Source organism: Montipora foliosa, chromosome 5 (genome assembly GCF_036669935.1).
Source record: "Montipora foliosa isolate CH-2021 chromosome 5, ASM3666993v2, whole genome shotgun sequence".
In the NCBI taxonomy this organism is placed as follows: Eukaryota; Metazoa; Cnidaria; class Anthozoa; order Scleractinia; family Acroporidae; genus Montipora; species Montipora foliosa.
In genome coordinates, this window is record NC_090873.1 from 12022403 (window position 1) to 12044902 (window position 22500).

Below are 22500 nucleotides of genomic sequence, written 5' to 3' on the forward strand. Positions count from 1 at the left end.
ATAGCTCTCGGGGTTGAGTGACTGATGTCGTTTGTGCCAACATTATCATCATTATGATTATTTCATCATGTTGTTGATTTAACGTGGGGTCGATTGTAATGGAACATATCGTCGACCGTTGCACCTGGAAAGGGCCGTTGGCAAAACCAGGCTGGGACCGGATCGGACGGGACCGGACCGGACCGGACCGGACCAGACCGGGTCGGGTCGGGTCGGATCGGATTGACAAAACTCGGACCAGATCAATAACAAAGTTCTCACGAAAAGTAGACGGTCACCAGACAACGTGCTGAAGAGAGGAGAAGTCTTTTATTTATTTAGCTTCGCCTAACTGGAATACAATATAAATATATAGGTAAAAATAGAAAAAATAATACAAGGAGAAAAGAAAAAAAAAAAATTATTAGGCGGGGAGACCACTACAGCATAGCCAATTACAGTGGATCCCTCGTTAATTATTTATATAAAAATACTTATTAACTAAAGCTACTAATATGTAAGCATGAAACTTGAGAGGAAACAAAGGGGAAGTCCAAATTGCTAGAAGCAGCCCGTTAGCGGGCATAGGAGAGACCTCGCTGTGTTACACCTAGGACAGATTGTTCTCCAGGTTCTAATGTCGTTAACGTCGTACAAGTTCAGAGCCTTTTTATAATATTGAAGTAATAAACTTTTAAATGAAGCTAGAGAGATGTACCTTGTGCGTAGCTCAGCGGGAAGAACATTCCATGCGCGGCACGCGCGTATGAAAAATGAACGTTGATAGGTAACAGTTCTACATCGGTTAGGAATATAAGTAATAGCACTGCTGCTCGATGTCCTAGTAGATCTCGCAAATTGTCTAGTTACAGGTAAAGCTTCACTGTCTACGAAAACTAAGTTATTAACAGCTTTGTAGAAAAAAACCATGTCCAAATATTCATGCCAGTATGAGATGGGTAACAGATTTGTTAGTTGAGGCGGGTCTTATAGGTTACATCACAGCAGAAAGGGAGCTTCAAAATTAGTTTTGTTGCACGGCGCTGCACGTTTTCAACTCGTTGAAGTAGGCCAATAGACTGTGGTGACCATACTTGGGTTGCGTAGCCGAGATGGCATCGGACGATAGAAAGGTAGAGTGTACGACGCGTTTGGGTGCTTTGGATGTACCTAGAAACTCGACGCACAGACCCAAGGAGTTTGTTGGCTTTCGCACACTGTTCAGTTACTTGTTTGTCCGAGGTGAGGTTGCTTGACACCCACACACCGAGGTCTTTCTCTGTATCGCAAGATTCCAAAGGCGTTTCCTTGAGAGTATAGGTAGGCTGTACAGGTGATTTTTTGCGGGTGATGCACTGGTATTTGCACTTGGACTGATTAAATATGAGCCCGGATGATTCAGACCAGCTGACAAGATCGTTAAGGTCAGATTGAAAGGCGTTACAGTCTGTGATGGAATCAATACTCTTGAAAATCTTGGTATCATCGGCATAACAGGCAACTCTCGATGTTTTAACAGCGTTTGGTAGATCGTCCACAAACAGCAGAAACAATATCGGTCCTAATAGGGACCCTTGCGAGTCGAATTCTTTGCCTTATTGAGACTCATCGAAATGTTCTTTTTCCAGAGGTGATCACAGATTCCGAAGCGGAATTATGAACGATACGATGTGACAAATTGTCGTTAATGTGCGAGTTGATTGCGTACGCCCTGAACGGTCTTCTTTTTCAAACATGAAAACTGGCAACAATTCTTTACTTTACCCCAGTCTCTGACAATTCCCATATAAACATTAGAGACAGTAGGAGGGAGCCGATCAGCAGCCACATGACCACCAGTATTTTGTATTTGATGGGGGGGAAGGGGAGGGGGGGGGGGAACAAGGAAGTGCTAACCTGTAGAGGGTTCTGGGGGAATTCTCCGCCAGAAACTTTGAAATCTTAAAACTCGGAAATGCTACTTTCAGCATTCTCGGCGAGATATTAAAAGAATAAACGTGGATCAATCGTAGAAACCGTTTTGAAATTTTATTTTTTGCTTGAAATTGGGGGAGCTAAAGCTAACTAACACTCGAACTTTACGCCACCACAACATTGCACGTGACAATTCTCACTTGTTTCCAACAAAAGCTAATTCAATTTAAAATCGCCTCTTCATTCATTGGAATATTATCTACTTTTTCTATTGGTCAAGTCTCTTCTAAAGAAACGCGCATCGTTTGATTGGCATATTTCGATCATTTCCATCCTCACAAATACTAAACACGCAAAAACTTCACCCCACATCTTCAAACTCACACCTCATGAGCTAATTTAGGCAACGAAACGACATGGCGCACAACACTTCATTTTCAGTGGCATCAGCATTAACCAACTTAGGCTTAAGGAATATGTCCACAACGTCCCACCCATCACTAGAAAAGCAGAGCTAAATCCTTAAATCCTTCTATTCCAAATCGACGAACATCTCCACCAAAGGCGCGGTAGTAATTAAGTACGACACTGCCAAACAGAAACTCTTAAAAGCGTATGAGCGCTCGAGATAGCCAGTTACTCTAAACAATATCACGTAAAAAAAGAAGTCTTCAAGATACTTCCCAGAAAGGCGTTATCCTGAACAAAAGGTCCAGCATTTAAATACCACACAACAATGACATCTCATACGGATACTCTGAGACCTTATCATCCGTGGAGCAACCTGTGATCACCATCCGCGAAGAAACCAAGACTGTCGAAGAAAATCAATTGACATCTGTAAAATGAAATTTAAGGCTTGATTCGGATTCCATTGAACAAGTCATGATGAATGATGGCTTTTTTTATCGCTGTGCTAAACCGCTGTACCATTACTGATAACACAGGCATCGTTCCCTTACTCCACTATGGTGTAACAACAAGAAGTCAATAACAACTACTGTTACACCATCACAGATGAACGAATAAAGCTGTTTAACTCCACGAAGTACCTCACAACTACTACAATCAGTGCAATTACACATGCCGATGGTATCTGTCCTCCTCCACCACAAGCAGTGTTCAACAGCCTCTTTGACACTGAACCGTCAAAGTCGACGAGATCCGCTTAGCAGAGATCTTTGAAACCTGGTTATCCTGCGTCAAAAGTGCAGAACAGATAACTGATATAACGGCAACAAACGTAAGTCTTATGAAATGTCCAACTTGTAGTGTGTACTACCTGACTGTCTCGACCAGTTCGAATTCGCATACGCCGAGATCAGGACCACGCACTTACCTTGCTCAAAGTATTCACTCCAGCTCTAAACACTGTGTATTTTCTCATTTTATTTTGTCCTTTTCATATACGTAATTGAGTTGTTTTCCGTACAGACTTTTCACAGAAGGTTCTTCAAGTATAATTCGAACTCGCCATTTCCTCATCCAGAGGCGATCGCGATGACCACTAGACCAAGAAAGACTACCTGACATATCCTGGGCTTGGGCGTTGGAAATAGAAACAATTGTGTGGGTCACCGCAAACGCGTATTTGTGTTTTCGTTCCAGCCAATAAACTATCATGATCCTACGACCCGATAACACATCTCACCAGCCTAATTATGCATTTTTATTATTCTCCCGCTATTGTTAACAAACAGTATTAAACGTTTACATTTGTGAATACCGTTGTAGAAACTTGTAAAGCATCTGTTTACTAATTTTAATTAGAATCAATGTCGTTAAATATGGACTTTATAGACTACTGAATTGAACTGGATATTTCCCAAGATAGTGTAAAGAAAGAAAACACTGAAATACTGTGACCCTCAAAGAAAATCGGCTAAAAAACCTTTGAACAAAGTGTATGCTACCTGTAGCCTCTTATTTACATTTAATTACCGAAAAACAGGTTTGATCACCTCATCGTTCATGTGTAACTAAGCCCAAAGCAAAGACCCCTGTTGAGGTCAGAAGTTCGTTCTGGAATAAAGTACTTATTTGTTGAAAGACGATCCTCCATTGTCCTTATCAAAATTAACTGAACAAAAAATCCATCCAAAACTCTTATTTCGCCTTGCCCATGGCTTTCCAGAAATTGTATTTTGTGATCATTATTTCTAAGGCATTAGCCTCATGATGCAGCCCAAAAAGTTTGAATGAAATGTGAATCAAAGTGCCTGTGACATCCCCTATTCAAGCGATTCGTGACGTCGACATATCTGCACGTTTGTTTTTGCGATATTTTAAATTGATGAAGGTGTAAATCAAAGTTAAAAGCACTGTTTTCAAGAATCATTTTGAACAACACGAGAAGTTTACGATAGTGGTTGCGGTCGCATTAGGTAGTTAATGCTAGTGTTAATTCAAGATTATATTGTTCAGTGTTCCCCTCTAGGGATTCAAAACACCAGTGAGTTGACACGGGTAGTGTCAACACTATTGTTACGATGTGTTTCTCTCAAGTGTGACCGCAACCATTGTCTATTTTTAGAACGGCTACTAATAGATTATTTTTTGCGGGAACAAAATGTCGCACCATTGCGTTCCGCGCGCCATTTTGCTTTTAGCACGTGCAATCCCTCGTGCGGCTACTTGGTTGCGGACCAATAAGGAGAGTTGCAGTCATTAGGCCCAATCTGATTGGCCACTATTGGGCGGGAAATGTATTGTAAATTCAGATAATACCGTAAACTGCTGGGTAACTCATTTTTCTCTGACAGATTATGCCATTCAAGGGAGGATACGAAAAACTTCCCCAGGAGGAACATACCTCAACTCATTACAGAGATGAAATCAGTCTTTGGTCACTTTTGTTCTTTCATTGGATGACCGACACCTTCAAAACAGGGAATTCCCGTCCCTTGCAGCAGTATGATCTACTTCCTGTTGAGGAACAAAACAAAACAAGGTTTCAGACTGAAAAGCTTCAAAATCTTTGGCGCGAAGAAAGAAGAGCGCAAGTACAAAATGGAAAAACACCACGATTGTGGAGAAGCGTGTTGAAAATGTTACCCACCAAAGATGTCTTAATTGTCGTGATATTTGGAATGGTGCATATGATCGGTGGCACTCTTCGGTGTTTACTTCTCGGCTTCATCCTGACAGAATTGACTTCAAAGAATGGAAACAAAACTAAGATTTACGTCTGTGCTGTGCTTATGGGAATAATTTCAATAGGAGAACGATTTTCCTCTCATTTACAAAGATGGGTTGCTGAAGTAATGGGCGCTCGAATTTGTTGCGCACTCAAGGGGATCATTTATTCAAAGGTGAGAATTCGTTGGTTGAGGGGAATATCCATTTAGTCATCATCCAGACAGGCAGTGCAGCCCACTGGAGTGGTTAAGGCGCTTGCCTTGCGATCCAGACATCTCGGGTTCAAGTCCCGTTCTGACCACTGGTTGAATTTGATCCCGATAGTCCTCGATTCAACTTCTCGTCTGCACTTGTGAATAGCCATCTGCGTAGCTGGCGCGATGTTTCATCGCGGGATTATTTACACGGGCGGGTGAAGTGTTGGTTTGGTCTCGAGTGAACCGCGAGTGGAAAGGTGGCGAGTACTTTTGATATCCCGAGTACTTCGGATTTTCACTCTCGCCTTCGCGGCTTCGCAGCCGCTCGCTCTCGAGCAAAACTCAACATATACTTGTGCGTGTTCAAATAATCCCGGGATAAGATATCCCGCCAGCTACTCAGCAGGCTACTTTTGGGATTGCTTAAAGTTGTTATCCTGTTGTTCTGTTCTGTTGTCTAGTTGATTGTGTTTCATTGGCCATAAAAAGCCCTTATGGGGAGTGGTCGATTAAGTGTGTATGTGCATATCAGAATTGTGCTGTAATCGGCTCTTAGGCTTCTCTCATCTCTTCAAACTTCCCTTGTAAATCTGTATCTTGGTGTACGGAAGCTTATCATAGGCCAATTCTTAATTGATTCAAAACACTATTTTCTTCGATTACTATTCGAAGGAATAAAACCACTTTACCCGATGCTTAGTCTGAAAATTGCACATGGTATACTTCAGTTCAAACAGCTATATAAAGGAAAAAACAAAAGGGATGTCCATTGACGACGTTTAATTGAAAAATATAATCTGAAAACACTCATCTTGCAGCCTGCAATTCTCTTCGAAAAAAAAAAAGCTTCATGGCCTTTTTGATATTTTCTCCTCCACAAAGAAGGTCTGAGGAGGAAGCATTGTGTAGTTGCACGTACAAAGCGCAAGAACCTATACACCGTCCGCTATCTATTCATACTCCGAGCGATCTGATACCTCTGCGCATAATAAATTAAGGGACTTGAGCCGTCAACGAGAACGTCACAAATTTGCATATTTCGTGAGCAAAAGCAATAGCTTTGCACGCCCTGTACGTGCTTTTTTCCACTTTTGTCCATTTCTTTGCCGTCGTCTGCAAAACAACAACATGAAATAAATACACAAAAAATCTTTGACTCAGGCCATTTAAGTTTCAATAATAATAAAACACAAACGGCTGTCACAAAAATTAGCTTGAACTGCATAAATTTTTATAAACTTAATGATACCTTATAATACTTCTGATGATGTATGTTGTAACATACGAAACGTTAACTTTATAAAAAGTTATGCAGTTCAAGCAATGTTTGTAGCCACTGTGTTTTATTCTTTATTGAAATACCAAACTTTGAGATTATATGAAGGACGTCAGAACTTGATATTTTGGGATGACGTTATCGTTGCCGTCGCTTAAGTTCTCTATAACCCTCCAGACTTCCCTTTGCACGCCCTCAACGCGTTCCGATGACTGTCACGGATTTTCTGGAAAAGATTGCACAATCTCTGTGATAACTACTTTTCTTCTGGAACACAAGCAAATAGTAGGTAACTAATGCAGTATTGCTTTAAGGTTTGGAATTTTCACAGGAAAATGAAGGGGCTCGTAATTTGCGATGAATGTCCCGTTTTAGGATTCAGATAAACAAATATCTTTCTATTTTGGGAGATAAATAAGAATTCTATATTTTTATCACTGATGAAGTCAATATTTGCCCTGTATTATTCCTTTTGATACTAGATTCGTGTGCTTATAATACAAAAGATGAAAGGTTTGACGTCAGAAAATATTTGCCTGTATCAGGTATATTGTGAAAAACAAGACGCTCTCGATGCCGTCCTCGTTTTCCTTGCTTGTTAGTTCCCTTACATATACCATGTCTTTGAGTAATGTCACCTGTTTACTGTTTTTTACTTAGCTTGTTTTTTTGGTAACGTCTTCAAACATTTTGCTTGTTTTACTAAAACGCAGTGTCAAATGCAGTACGCCAAAAAACGCGGGTTCCAGCAAGCGACATTTCGCTTCTTGGCTTACATGAAAAGTGGAACGTACGGACGAACGGTCTTACGATGACCTCATAACCAAAACTAAAATGTCTCGCATCGATGGGTTACCATGAGGGCTTACCATTTGAATGGAATTTTTGGTAATTCCGGGGAGAATCCGAATGGAACAGTTTATCCCGGTGGGATAATACCTTTCGAGCTATTCCCTTTCTCTCTCTTTGACCGGAATTCCCGGAAATTTCTGTACCATTTGTCCACAACTACAAGTGCCAGAGAAAATAGACCGTTTCGTTTGTTTTTCAACCGGAACAACCCGTTTTTCCGGCAAATGATACAGCGCATTCCCATTTTATTTTTCTAAGTACAGAGCGTGCAGTACCATCTGTCAAAACATTCTCACCGAAGATTTCATTCAAATGGTAAGCGCTCCATATTTTCTTAATCATGGTTGTCCACGTGCGCGCTACTGCTCCGGGCAGTCGAGCGTAAACTTGAACTTTTTATTTTAATATAATTATTTTTGTTTCATTGAGTTACAGATTACTCTTGTGGAACATCGTACATTGCAGATTTTTCGAGAAGGTCACTTGATCGATCTGTTATCCAATGACATTCAGAGAATGGAGATGGCACCTGAGTGGATTTTTGACATGGTTTCCCTCATCTATTTTATCCCCGTTATTCTTTACTTGTTTCTCAATCTGTTTCCTTGGAAGGCGCTGGTTGGACTGCTATTTCTAGTGGCTCTTGTTCCAAATTTTCTATACGGATCCCACCTTGTTGGAAAACTACGACGGCAAACAGCTAACCTGTCTGATAAACGTATCGCACTCATAGACGAGCTGGTGACCGGCATACGAGCTGTTAAGACACAAGCCTGGGAACATAACTATCAAGAGAGTGTGAAGAAAATACGAAAGTAAAACATCTTAAATATAAAGTGATTCGTTTACTATGTCCAGAATTGAAATTAATTAGATGCAGGCAAATTTCAATAATCGTCACAAGTGTCCCTCTGCACTTCTCGCCAACTTCAACATCACTTGTGTCTCGGAATACAGACAATTAACGTCACAAAGTATCTTTCAAATGCTACTCCTCAATTAAAGATAAACAGCAACATTTACCAAAACTAAAAATAACGCTAAACTTTACCCTAGTCTTGTTGCTGAAAATAGGTAGCAAATTCTTAAACTTAATAGGGGCACAGTGTGTTGGATATCAAAATTGAGTGTGCATCTAATTAGGGTCAATCCTGGACAGAAGTGTCGTTTACTGACATACTGATCGTAATAGGCCTTTTGCAACTAACGATCACATGGTACAAAATCCGCCATGCTGGAGGGCAAGCTCATTATTATTCCCCCACTGGGACATCAAAACAAAGGCAAGTCAAGCTTGACTGGTTCAGGTCTCTTTGTTTTAATGTCCCAGTGGGGGAATAATAATGAGCTTGCCCTCCAGCATGGCGGATTTTGTACCATGTGATCGTTTGTTGCAAAAGGCCTATTGATTGACTCAGTGCTTGAGCTCGTATAGTCGAATGATAATTGATTGCATGACCAGTTAACTGGCCGACGGAAAGAGAAATGAACTTTACTTAATCCTCTTGAAGCAGACGGTTCTTAACCCACACATGACGCCCTTAGGCCATTTTCGAGTTCATGTGTGCTTCGTCTTCAAAGCGAGTTTAAGTGCGAAGTTTTTGTGATGGTCATAAGTTCTACTTTACGTATGAATGAAAACTAATTTTCATAACTAAAACTTCGCACTTGGAAATGGTCTATTTGGCATGAGGCGATTGCTTTCACCACTGCGCCATCCCTGCTCCATAAATGATTCATTGATTGATTGATCGATTTATTTATTACTTGGCACGTTGATTGATCTGTCATTTTCGACCTACCGCTTGATTGATAAAGCAATGAATTGTTGTTAAAAGTGTAGTCGGCAAGGAATGGCGTAACACTTTGCAATCACCATAATCGTAATATTAGGAGCAGGAATGGCACAGTGGACCAGTGGTGAGAGCCCTCGCCTCCCACCGAAGTGGCCCGAGTTCGATTCGCTCTCTTGGCGTCATAAATGGGTTGAGTTTGTTCGTTCTCTTCTCTGCTCCGAGAGGTTCTTCTTCGGGGACTCTGGTTTTCAAGCAACCTACGATTTGATTTGAGTTGATTGTGCAATGTCCCCAATTAGTGCCCTGGCGCTAAATACAGTTAACACACTTAAGTAACGTTCATTATTATCACGATGATCGTTATTATCATCATTGTGGTGGTCGTCTTTATTTCTGTCAACAAAAACAATTGATTGGCATCAATATCATCCTAAGAACTCCGCTGGCCACCGTACATTTTCTCCCATTCAAAAATTTAATTTTCTGTAGATAATAGTCCAAGATGCCCACGCATTAACCCTTCCTTCCCAGGATCGAAACATTCATTCTCCTAACTAGTGCCATATATTTCTTTGTTGGATAGTCATGAGAATTTTCTGTTATATCAAGTTCAAACCTCTTAAGCTGATAATTATCTTCATTCTCAATACCTGTCTGACTGAAATTTCATTGAAATTGTGAGGAGAATTTACATGCAGATCACTCGTGGGAGTTAAATGGTTAAACAGTATCAGTTTCTGCAGGAGCTCATCAAGGGGAGCCTTAATCTCCCATACTTGGCCTACGTGTCAACCCTTTCCAGAGTTGATTTATTTATAGAACGCCTCCCTTGGAAAATTCAGCACGCTCACTGTTGTAAAAGCCAGTCAAAACAGAGCAATCCCAGCGTCAAAGAAAATGTGATGTTACTTTTCGCGGGTAAAACCTGTTCTCAAAAATAAATTTACTCGGGAGAGGGTTGACTCAAGGAATTTTAGAGGAGATAGAGGCTCCCCTTAACGAGCTCCTGGTTTTTGAGAAAACATGTCTTCCCGTTGCAGGCAGGAAATCAGCAAGATTTATCAAAAAAGTATGGTGGTGTCAGCTATTGAAGCCATGGTATCATCTTCGCCCACACTTGCACTTTTCTTATCAGTCCTGTTTCTAGTGTTGAGCGATTGGGGACTGAATCCAGCAAATGCCTTCATGCTGCTTGCCTTTACGAAACTTTTGAAAGCCTCCTTTTTGGTTTACTTAAATCAAGGACTCCGAATTGCATTTGAAGCAATTGTATCACTTAACAGAATAGAGGAATTCTTACTTTTAGAGGAGTTGCCTTCGCCTCGGTACGGTTGTCACGTTTCCAAGACTTTGCGCGAAGACACATTTAGGAGTGATGAAAGTGCTAGCAACGTGTGCCGGAAAAAGAACAACCATCAGCTGCAAAGAAACATCAATGGGAACAAAGAAAAATCTACAAATAGCTCTATAGCGAAAGACGAGGAACCAGGAAATTTCTACAAAGACACTGAAGATGCTTTGGTCATTTCTAGTCTGAGTTACAAAGAAAATGAAGATACAAGTCGATATGTTCTTGACGATGTTAGTTTCTCGGTTCCTAGGCACAGTCTAACTGTTCTTCGTGGTCGAGTCGGGAGTGGTAAATCTACACTTCTCTCTGCGATAGCAGGGCAAATCAACTTGTTAAGTGGAACTGTAAAGTACCCAGGAACTTTGGCATATGTTACCCAAGTACCCTGGGTGTTCTCTGGAACTATCAAGGAAAATATTTTATTTAGTGAGTCTTATGACCCTGACTGGTATTCAACTGTTGTCGAAGCTTGTGCCCTAAAAGAAGATATCGATCTTTTTCCGGACAAACACGAGACGATTGTGGGTGAGAGAGGAGTCGTCCTCAGTGGTGGACAGAAGGCTCGTGTAAGTCTGGCTCGAGCTGTTTATTCCTGTGCTGATGTTTTCGTCCTTGATGACCCACTTAGCGCTGTTGATCAAAGAGTTGGTGACCATATATTTGAGAAGTGCATTTGTGACCTTCTTGGTGGCAAGATTCGGCTTTTAGTGTCTCATCATTCCAGATATTTCAAGGGAGCAGATGAAATTATAACTTTAGTCAATGGTCGTGTTTCAGAAAAGAGAAGACCGCAGCTAGAAGGAACAGAGTATACAGAACCCGTTATCTCATATACTCCCCTGGGCGGATACCAGGCCCCGTCAGATCCGCTCGATGGTCAGTCAGCTGCTTACAGGCCAACAGGAATGGTGATTCCAGCCGAGGATCGTGCGACTGGACACGTGTCTTTTCGGCTTTACTGGGACTATTTCACAAGCGGAATACATCCAGTTCTTCTTGTTATGTTAATTGCCTTGTTTTTTCTGACTCAACGTAAGCAACTCTATTATCCTTGAATTTGCTCTTTTAACCTGTGGGCTGGGAACTTATTGAAAGAAAGAGTGAAACCTTTGCGTCATATGATTAAATATCGATAGGTTTTTAGAAGAAGTCTCTTTGAAGAAGTCTTAATCATTTGACGGAGCTGAATTAAAAATAATGTTTTGAGACAGAAGGCCGGTGCAGCAATGATTGATATAATCGAAAGGAGAACTTCACCGTTTTCGATTGAATTTCAATTTCCTTAAGCGTTGCCGCTGCCTTATACATGATAAGGTACATCCCACTTATGCAACAAAAAAAAAAGAGTCCAGAATCAACCCGCAACTGTACATCATTCAAAGAAATGAAATGTTTTTTTTTTTCTTTTAGCTGCTTTAATCTTCCCGGATTTATGGTTGTCGTATTTATCAAAGGAAACTTTGGAACAGCAACAAAAGACGAATAACATGGCCATTTACGCCAGTGCGACTGCAGCATCGCTCGTTATTACAACTGTTCGTGTGTTCCTCTTTTTCATTGTATCACTTAGATCCTCCCAACGCTTGCATGATAGGATGGTGGAGGCCACAGTGCATGCCCAACTTTCTTTTTTCGACACAAATCCAACTGGAAGAATATTAAACCGGTTTTCAAGGGACATTGGAAGCATGGACGAACAGCTTCCCCAGACTTTCATCTTGTGTATTCAAGACATGCTTCTTGTCATTTCAGCTATTTTCTTGCCAGCTGTTGCAATTCCTTGGTTGTTATTCCTCTTCTTCCCTACTATAGTGGTGTTTGTTCTCTTTGGAAGATACTATCTTAAGACTTCTCGAGAGCTGAAGAGGTTAGAGTCGATTAGTCGAAGTCCTGTCTTTTCGCATTTTTCAGAGACCATGACTGGTTTGGACACAATTCGTACGAGAGGAATGCAGGGCAAGTTCATTGAACAGTTTTACAAGTAAGCAAAAAAAAAAAAGCATATCTTAAAATCGCATTAGAACTCCATAAATTCCCCTTTTGTTTCATAAATCCAATCTAACGGTTCCATGAAGCTAATACTATGAAATTATACTCAATCAAATGCTAAGCACAGACTGCATGGACAGACATCTGGCGAGCGGTGTGACTAGATATTCTGCCCACCTTGTAGTTATTGTTCGATTCGAGTCTAATGCGTTGTCCCATGTTGCAGTGTCTTAAGTAAAATTGTTTTTAAGTTCTAACTATCCAGCGAAAAAAGGAATGACGACGTGTTGGTGCTGGGTTTTCATTTTCTTCCTCTTGCGCGTTCGCTGCGTTCTTTATCCCTCCAAGCTGACAGGATCTCCCGAGTGCTTTAGAGCACGTATGTTAGCTCAGCAATTGTTTAAAATAAAGGGTAATCGTTGCCCATAACCCTACAATGCTAACTACCAAAATGTCATCTGTAAAACGGTAAAACGTGAACAAGTACAAATCTTGCCACACAGCAAAATACAGCCTATAAAACCTGTTCATCGTGACGTTTGTTGAGCAAGATTGAATATAAAGGTATATTTGCAAGAACAAATATCATGGTATCTAAATTTTAATGAATCATGACTCTACCTTTTGAGATATTTAATGAGTCAGTTTCAGAGCCATTGTTCAAAACAATTCATTCCCCCAAGTCTCAGACGCACTAAGGATAAGAATGGTGCAGCAGTACATGATCTCGAAGAAATGCATTTGTGACGTCAATCATTCATTTCAGGCATCAAGACTTGCACAACCAAGCATTTTACATGGTATTTGAAAGCACGCGTTGGTTTGGACTTCGTGTTGATCTCCTTTGTGTTCCCTTTATAACATGTGTGGGTCTCGCTTCAGTGGGATTCTCAATAGACCCAGGTCAGTCAATGTAATAAAATGCTACTATGATCAAAAATCATTTTCTTTTTTTCCTTCAGATTTTCCAAGTTCGTTTTCTTAACATCTGCCTGGCAAAATTTTGAGATTTGATTACTAACCAAAGGCTCTTTACTTTAAGTGTAAGTTCTGGATTTCACGGTCCGCCATTACTGACGTTCAAAATTGACCGATTGGACCTCAGAGGGTAGGATCTAGGGTAAGTGACGTCATTTACTCAGCTTAAGCGTGTAAATGCAGTTTATTGTATATGCAAAACAATGGTTTTTTAAAACTATTGTTTTGCATATACAATAAACTGCATTTACACGCTGAAGCTAAGTAAATGACGTCACTTACCCTAGATCCTACCCACTGAGGCTTTAAAAAGCCTGAAGGCCCGAAACTCCCGTGCTGCATATTAATTTAGCCGCGTACACACGCGTTGTAATATTAAACTAGTAAGTTTTTGACTTCATTTTCATCTCGATCCAGCTCTCTCAAGATTTTAAAGTTAGTAATGGCGGGCCATTCAATTAGTGTTTAGTTAAAATAGTTAAATAGTTTTAAAATCCAAGAAAAAAAGAGAATTGACTTTTTTGGTCAGAGAACCACTCAAGGATATCATTTTATTCTGAGTCACAAAGGGAAGGAAAATAGGACGGATTGATCTTAGGACGACATGGCCGGACAAATCGTTTGGATTAACCCGAGTTCAGGATATCTGAATCAAGGTAATAAGTTCATTTGGCATACATCACAGCTTGAAATACAGAAAAAAATCCCAGTACTCCCTTGAATTGAAGAAGTCGAACCTTCTACCTTCCGATTAGTTCGCCGGATGCATCTAGTAATCGGAAGGTCATAGGCTCGACTCCTACAAAAAAACACTCGAGGTTTTTCCGAATATTCCCGAATCATCATCAAATAAATCTTCCCTTTATTTCATTAAATCTCGGTTAATATTTATCTCCCACTTCATACTGGTTTGCCTATTGTACTATCATGAAATGTTTGCACCAAGGGAGAGTACATGCCCCATTTGCATGAAAATTCGCAAACCTTCATAACGTTTATTAGTGTAAACGAGGATTATCCCAGTGGTAAAGTTCCATAATGGCTTTGTTTGCTTTTCAGCGATTACTGGACTCTCTTTATTGTACTCCATGGAGACTTTAGAGCAGGTGCAGTACGCAGTTCGGCAATTCTCGAAGGTGGAAAATTTAATGACCTCAGTGGAGCGAGTAATTACCTTCACAAGCTTAGAGTCTGAACCAGGATACAAAACAAAGTCACTTCCGCCCACGCAATGGCCACGTGATGGGCATGTGACATTTCATAACGTCACTATGACGTATTATGAGAGCGGACCACAAGTTTTGAAGAACTTGAAATTCTGCATCAAGGGAAGGTCCTGGATTGGAGTAATTGGAAGGACTGGAGCAGGCAAATCCTCACTAGTGGCGGCACTTCTACGCATGCCTGAGGCTCATGGTGACGTCATTATTGATGGTGTGAGAATAAACGACATTAACCTCCAGGAGTCCAGACGATGTATTTCTGTTCTTAGTCAAGTTCCTGTTCTGTTCAGCGGATCACTGAGACGCAATCTTGATCCCATGAACCAACATGGAGATGTTCGTTTATGGGCAGTTCTAGAGGATGTACAACTGAAGTCTTTCGTAGAAAGGCTCAATGGAAAATTGGAATACGAGTTGCTGGAGAGAGGAAGCAATTTAAGTGTCGGAGAAAGACAACTCGTTTGTTTAGCGCGCACTTTATTGCAGGAAAACAGAATTGTTATTTTGGACGAGCCAACCGCCCATGTAGATCCACAGACAGAGCAAACTATCTGGAACACTGTGTACACGAAACTTAAGAACTGTACTGTGATTACAATTGCACATCGGTTAGACACAATCAAAAATTGCGACAGGATACTAGTTATGAGGGAAGGCGAGGTACATGAATCTGGTTCTTTTGATTCCATTGTGGGAGGGGAGGTTGGTGTTCAAGCTGACTGCGCGACCAGGTAAAAGACAAATAAGCTTTTGTTGATTACTAGACCAAATAGAAGGAGAGACATAAAGAGAGAGAGAGAGAGAGAGTCGTTAGCCAACAACTCTTTTGTGGCAGGGGCTGGGGTTATGATCTTCTGTTGGTTGTGAACATGGAAATACTATGCCTTTATTGCTTGAAAAACGGTCTTTGATATCACTTGAACCATTCAATTTCCTTTGGCTTATTATAGAACATCCACAATTTCACTCAACGTCGTCCTCCACAGGATGCTATCTCAGTTTAAGGCTTCATCATATGTTTGTCATTACTGAATCTTACAAGGATATGAAATCCCACAACAAGACAAAATAGAAGGGCAATATGGCCACTGGGACAGAACATAGTTAATGCATGGAGATGATGGTTATGAAACTCGGCAAGTCTTTTTGTTTCATGTTTTTGTCTGTGTTTTTTGCCTTGACGGCGCACAAAACACACCTTTTTTCAAGAAGACAACCAATGAAATCTTTGGATTAAATTTTGCACAACTAATTTGCGAACCTATGCGAAACGAAAACAAAAGATTGGGCACTGTCACGGTCAATTCAACATCGAATGCGACAAATTTTTCCTTGTTTTTGAAGGTTTTAAGGTTTGATAACCAGGCCCTCGATTAACTATGGACAGAATTATCTGCTTTTTTTTTCGAAATGAGTTTATTACTTTTAAAATCATTGGAATAATGAAGATCAAACTAAGCTACACTACACAGCAACAACAGCAACAGTTTATTGTACCCATAGCTTAAAGACTCTTTGTCGAACGGCATGCATAGCGCCTCGACTCAGGTTTCGTGGTCCATGAAACCTCCATTGACAGTCGTATGTCTCTATCTTGTGTTAAATCCATCGCAATCGGAGATATATTGTTCGAATTTAACACTGGATTAGTATTATATTAATTGTGTTATTATTCCTTTTTCCTTGCTAATCGATAATTTTGACTTAACTGTTATGTATATATCGGCCGCGAATTCGCCGTGTCAACGGTGAAAAACATCAGTGGATAACTGAGCAGTTGGATCGTGATGAACAGACGATGGCAACTTGCAGATATATGCGAATCAAAACCTCAAAGATTTGAGCCACGGAAGTCAGTTCGGGATCAAGGGAGTTCGAGTTTCATTTGCTGAAGTCATTGTTTGTACTGAGTAATGGTAATGGTAATGAATTTATATTTAACAATTATTCGCCGAAGACGAAGTGATTATCGGTGAACATTCACCGAGACGAAGTCGAGGTGAATATTCACCGATAATCACTGAGCCTGAGGAGAATAATTGTTTTAGTATAAATACACAGGTGATTATTTCAAAAAAGAGAAAAAAAAGACCCCTTCAACGCGAAATCATCTTCCCTTACATGTACAGAGGCAAAACGACTACTGGCAGCCATTTTGTCCGTCGAGGTGATTATCAGCTGATCGATAATCCGAGATAGCGAGCCAATGAGAGCGCGCGATTTTTTATAATCACCTGTGTATTTATACTAAAGCGCATCATTGACATATTCAAATGCGCTTTACAAGCAAGGGATCTATGGGTGAGATCGGACATCAGCATATATAGGCGCCGTTGGCAGACGCTATCATTCCATTAGCGATCTCACCCAGCACATAAATGAATAAAATGAGGCCTGACCACAACCGGCCGGCAGCTCCATGCCCTACTCTTGACGAATACTGTGTGGGATCCTTTTACGTCCCACTGGGTTGTGAACATTGAAGGGTTGTGACGGGGCCCCTACGGTTTATAGTCCTTATCCGAGAAGACTTGAAAGTCTTAACCATTTGCGGATGTAATTACAAAGGCAGCACTTTCTCCTCAGTTATTTAAAGACCCAGAGTGTTGGTCCGGCCGGAGTCGAACTCACGACCTCCCGTACTGAGCGAGCAGCAGCTACATTTGTTCTCTTCTCTGTTTGAGTTTTATTCCCTCTAATATTTTTGGAAGTTGTTCAGGAAATCTTGATCTTATATCAGACAACCTGTGGCTGAAATGATTTTGTGTTTTACGAAGCTCATGTCGGGGTCAAACGTTCCTGGTATTACCCAAAATGAGCACGTTTTTTGTGTACGTGACTCGATTGCAACGGTTGAAGCACTGATTGCCTCAAATTGAATGGTATCGAACGAAATAATAGTATTTATTTTTTTTATAGTTATTAAGAAAACAAACGTCCAGCCCTTTTTACAATAACGAAGAATCGAATACAACAAATATGTACTTTATCGATGTGTGTTTTATATTTGAATCGCTGTCGCGGTGCGGGCCACGTTAAGTGAGGAAACTCGACTATCTTTGATTAGTGTTAGAGCCGCGCTTTGCTTTATTTATTGGCAATATACATTTCTGATCTTCTAGCCAACTTCTCTTCCGTTCACTTGTAGCTTCATTAAGCAGAATAAAAACATTTAAAAAAAAAAAAAAAAACGCGCGCAAAGCATGCCGTTCGACAGATAGTCTTTAAATGAAGTTGAGGCCCGATTCACACGGAACCACGCTAAACGTACGAAAATTTAGACGCCTTGCTGTTCAAAAATTTGAACGCCCAAATCAGGGACGAATTTTTAGCTGTGAGGAAACCCGATTACCGTGTACACGTTTTCCACGGCAAAGGCGTGGTTGCATGGATCCGTGGTAACTCAACTACTACCGTTAGCCTCTCTCTTTCTTGACGCCATTTTGGATTTCGAAAGGAGCGCTCTACGCATGAACAGATGATAAAACCACTGACAGAGTTTAAACTTTAATCCGATTCGTCAGTTCCGTGTGAACAGAGCGAAAATATTGCACGGTTTCGTGCGAACAAAACGGCTAGTCAAAATTTTCGACCTGTGGAAATTCGTCCGGTACCATGTGAATCGGGCCTAATTAACAACAGTAACATAAAAGAAACTTAAGTTTAATCAAGAAAGTGCACGAGATGATTGAACTATCTAGAAAACCAAAAAGTAGCAGAAAGCAATACATACAGGAACACTTCGTTGTTCCATACAGGAACCCTTGATTTGTCTAAAAAATGACAGTAGCGCAGGCTTCTCATAAGAAGCCTACGTTTCTACTTTTACGCTGGAGTGTGTGATACGTTAACACCCTTTTCTAAAATAATATTCAGACTTAAGGATACTTTTATTTACGCTATTACTATATATGGTTATTATGCCGTAGATAGGTCACCAAGACGGGTAAAATGGCAGTTATGCCTAAATATCGGTCGAAAAACTAAACTATTTCGGCTCAAACCTTTGAGAGTCTAATAAAAGCAAGTGATGTAAGCACAACGAAAATTCTAAATTTTAGTATAAAATTAGACTAGTGTATTCTGTAGGCTAGAAACAAAACAAAGTAGAAATCAGAAACAATTTTTCACTTTCTACTTTGCCTTAAAATGATAAAAGTTGTCATTTAGTTATAAAATAGAAGGAAATGCTATTAAGAAATAACTTGTAAAACTTTTATCTCGCCACGATTTTTATGAGTTGGTTTGTGGCCTGCACAGGCCACGTCTGTTACAGAGAGACACGATTTCCTTTAGAGATAACCCCGAAAAGTTTTATGTCCTTAAGTCAATCACGAATAAAGGTTTCTAAATTCCGAATTCGAAGAAATTAATTATTCCCAAAAAAATCAAATTATAGGGTTATCTAGGGGATCCCCGGACCCCCCTACTTTGCTCACGCTTACACGTTCATATTACCCTCCTCTACTCGAAAATCCGCTCCGTGGGGCCCTGGAGATAGAAGCGAAACCTCGTGGGCTTGTTCTTATTTGCGTGTTCTTAGGAGAAGGGAGTTGCAGTTTCCAAATTTCAGATAGCAATTAGGACTCTCACCTCATAATCTCTTCAGATATCAGTCATTGTTGAACTGTCGAACAGTATCCGGCTTTAACCCTGCTTACACCTGATGCTAAACACGGAAAGCACGAAGCCTGCACACCGAACTTGTAAATTCACAAATTTACAATAAGCAATAGTGATTTTATACCATAATATGAATGCGTCATCTTCTATTGGGATCAATAACCGTGAATTTTTTTTCAAGAAAACTTGGTTTTGGTTGGTTTATTTGATTGAAGTTTGTTTGCAGTCAATCTCTAGAGACGCAAATATACAAATGCCGAATGACGGGCGAAATCTTTTGTCTCGGTCATCCAAGATGGCGGCGATGACCTAATGTGAAAGCCGCCTATTACTAGAAGCTTACTGAATTTCAAAGCAAATGAATTTTAATTTCAAATGCTCAACGACAGCTTAAATTTTAAAAAAAGGAAATGCTTATTAGCATAACGAAGAAGGCCAACAGAAATCCTCAGAATTTTAGAAACTACAAATTGGCAAAAGAACTCTGGTAAAATTACACTCGAGAACGTTGTACTACTTTCCAAAGGCCAAATTACAGGTGAAAACGTTAAAACGCTGAAATGTATGAATTAGAAGTTGACTCGCCTAAACAAAAAAAAAAAGAATTTTGTACAGAAAATACTAACAGAAAAATGATTTCGAAAGGAAAATATAGGCGTAAGTGTGTGCAACAAAATCTTTATGAAAAAACAAGACTAGCACCTAATTTCTTTATTGTATAAGTGAGTACTCTTGTTTTATTTTGTTAGTGTTATTGTTCCGGGGGAAAATGGTTAATAATCCACTGGATTACTCAAATCGTATAATTTTCTTAATTTCTTTTGTTTCGATCTACAAAGGAAAATATTACATAATTTCAGCTTCTATGAACTACAATAAAATACGGACTACGGCGCTTAATTTCAACAGATCTCAAATCATCGATCACTTACTTCTGTGACGATATCCATTAGATTAAACAGTCCTCAAACTTCGGTACCAAAGGTTAGCAGAAATATAAAAACAGGTCGGTGAACAACAAGGTTAGCAAAGATCCGTTAGCAAAAACGGTCCCAGAAAAAGTGAACTTTTTTCGTGTTATCCGGTCTTAATAATGTTACTAATCTTAAGGTAATCAAATGTCAATCAAGGTGAATCAATTAACAGAATCAAATAATCTATTTTTTTAACAAAACGGTTATATTTATTTATTTATTTATTTATCTATCTACCTGACTATTTGTTTTGGTTCTTCCTATTCTCCAGAAATAGTTTATCAGCTTAACTATTTAATTTATTGATTTTAATGCATCAGTTCACGCTCTTGAGTGCATCATGGGTAATCAGGGCAACATGGCGGGAAATTCAAAGCAAAATAAACTGTACACGCTTCGCCATCATAAACCAAACAAGTATGTCCGAGTTCATAAATGAGATGAACTGGACTTGGTATCTATTCTTTGTAATTCCTCAATATTGCCTTTTTTGTCTCCATACATTTTCTGTAATTTTCACAAGAAATGTATGGCACAAACTTTGTTTAATTTAATAAAATAATTTCTACAATATAGCCATTCTCTAGCTCCAACTTTCTTCTGCCGCACTTTTGAGCGCATATCTCCTGTTTTGGGAATTAAAACCCCCAAAATTCCGTATCAACAATACTTTTCATCGTTTTGAACTTCCACTGAGAAACCTTTGAATTTCTCTCCATCTTGCCATGATTACCCATGATGCACTCAAGAGCGTGAACTTATCTATTAATGAAATATAATTACAACTCGCAGTATGCTGTTTGCGGGTTTTGCGAGAATTTACTGTAAAATTTAAAGATATTAATGAAAGTTGTTTCTGTTTGTTCATTTGTTTGTTGTGCCCGCTTCATGACTTTGACGGTTTTGCAGTTTTTCTTGTTTCAAATTCTGAACGGAATTGTCAAAAGCCTACAGCTTGCTCGAGTGCTGCGACAACGGCGACTTTCAGAAGCTATAGGTTGAAGGCAGAGACTTTATTTTCGCATCTACTTCAAGCAATGCATCGGCAAGAAAAGAAAGAGTATCAGTATCTAAATTCAGATTTACGCCGTTGTTCTTCAAACCCCTTAAATACTATTAGGTAGCAGTCTCTCCGGCTTTACCCGAACCACTGAGCTATGATACTGATAGATATCAGTTCTTGGACGTTGACTTTTACAAAGGATACAAAGGATATAACTCATCTCCGCTCAAGACGTTGTATAATCCCTTCAACGATCTGCAAATAGTTGTCTGGTTCAATTTGATCACGCTTTCCATGTCCCTTTAATTGCTGTGAAGTTAATCGACGTGCTTCATAGATGCATGCTTTTATCAATGATTTTATTTCGTACTTTTGAGCGTAGACCAACATACCCAACACGTCGTTCTCTGTCCTGTTTTTAACCATAGAAACCATGAGATTAACACTCTTCTGAGCAATGGAATCTATTTGATATTCATGAGCAAGTTCAAACAGGAAGTAGCAATTTCTTTGGGTGATTAACCTCTCTTCCAAGGATGGATACATCATTTGCAACATTTCCTCAAATTCACTTGCTTTTTTCCCGGGAAGAAACATTTCAGCGTTACCTTTCTCCTTGAAATCTGTTGTGAACATTCTTTCGAAGACAGGAGACCAAAATGCAAGAGTGCCTCGATGAACGTGGAATCTTCGATCTTCAACAACAAGAACGACATCACTCAACTTCCATGGCTCTGCGAAATGTGAAGGGTAACTTGTAGCCGCCATTGTGTGTAGTTGGACGCTAAAGGACTGTTAAATGTAATCGAAATAACTGGAGTTACGATTTAGCTCTTTTGGTGTGCTCAATGTGGACGTCAGTTGAAGTAATAAACACAGGGGGCCCGGACAAACTGTGTGACCATCTTTATAGCTAAATCTTTCACCGAACTTAGACAAAATCCAAGTCCAAAAAATTAAGTTTTTTTACCTGAGGTGTTGTTCGTGGTAAAATCCTTGTGGCTGAAAACGTCGAATTTTAGTGATTAGAAGGGTTTGTGTTCCGCGTTTACCTGAGCGGAAAGTAGAACAAAAATAAACCCTTCAAATTATTAAAAGTCGTCGTTTTCAGTCACAAGGATTACCCGTAGTTACTAAAACAAGGAATGACCTACAATGAGCTACAATGACCAACGACAATGACCTACAATGATCTGCAATGACCTTC

At 39.9% G+C, this 22500-nt stretch overlaps 2 protein-coding genes across 4 annotated transcripts in view; one reads left to right on the plus strand and one right to left on the minus strand.

Annotated features, from left to right (window-relative positions):
* The window catches only part of LOC138003643 (ATP-binding cassette sub-family C member 4-like), a 20185-nt gene extending 4733 nt beyond the window's left edge, over positions 1-15452 (plus strand). Inside the window, exons 2-7 of the mRNA XM_068849825.1 lie at positions 4656-5204; positions 7792-8171; positions 10193-11535; positions 11914-12484; positions 13259-13395; positions 14530-15452. Of these exons, the coding sequence (XP_068705926.1) occupies positions 4659-5204; positions 7792-8171; positions 10193-11535; positions 11914-12484; positions 13259-13395; positions 14530-15428 (3876 nt within the window). The 5' untranslated portion in view covers positions 4656-4658 and the 3' untranslated portion in view covers positions 15429-15452. The remainder of the gene's footprint in view (positions 1-4655; positions 5205-7791; positions 8172-10192; positions 11536-11913; positions 12485-13258; positions 13396-14529) is intronic.
* Positions 8279-22500, minus strand: part of LOC138003644 (BTB and MATH domain-containing protein 36-like) — a 22100-nt gene continuing 7878 nt past the window's right edge. Inside the window, exons 2-3 of one of the 3 annotated variants that reach the window (XM_068849827.1) lie at positions 21498-22085; positions 8279-8344 (exon numbers count right to left, since the gene is read on the minus strand). In XM_068849827.1, coding sequence (XP_068705928.1) covers positions 21510-22085 — 576 coding nt within the window. In that variant the 3' untranslated portion in view covers positions 8279-8344; positions 21498-21509. Of the gene's footprint in view, positions 8345-15486; positions 15684-21497; positions 22086-22500 lie in introns of those variants that run through there. The other 2 variants (XM_068849826.1, XM_068849828.1) reach the window with 2 other exon arrangements.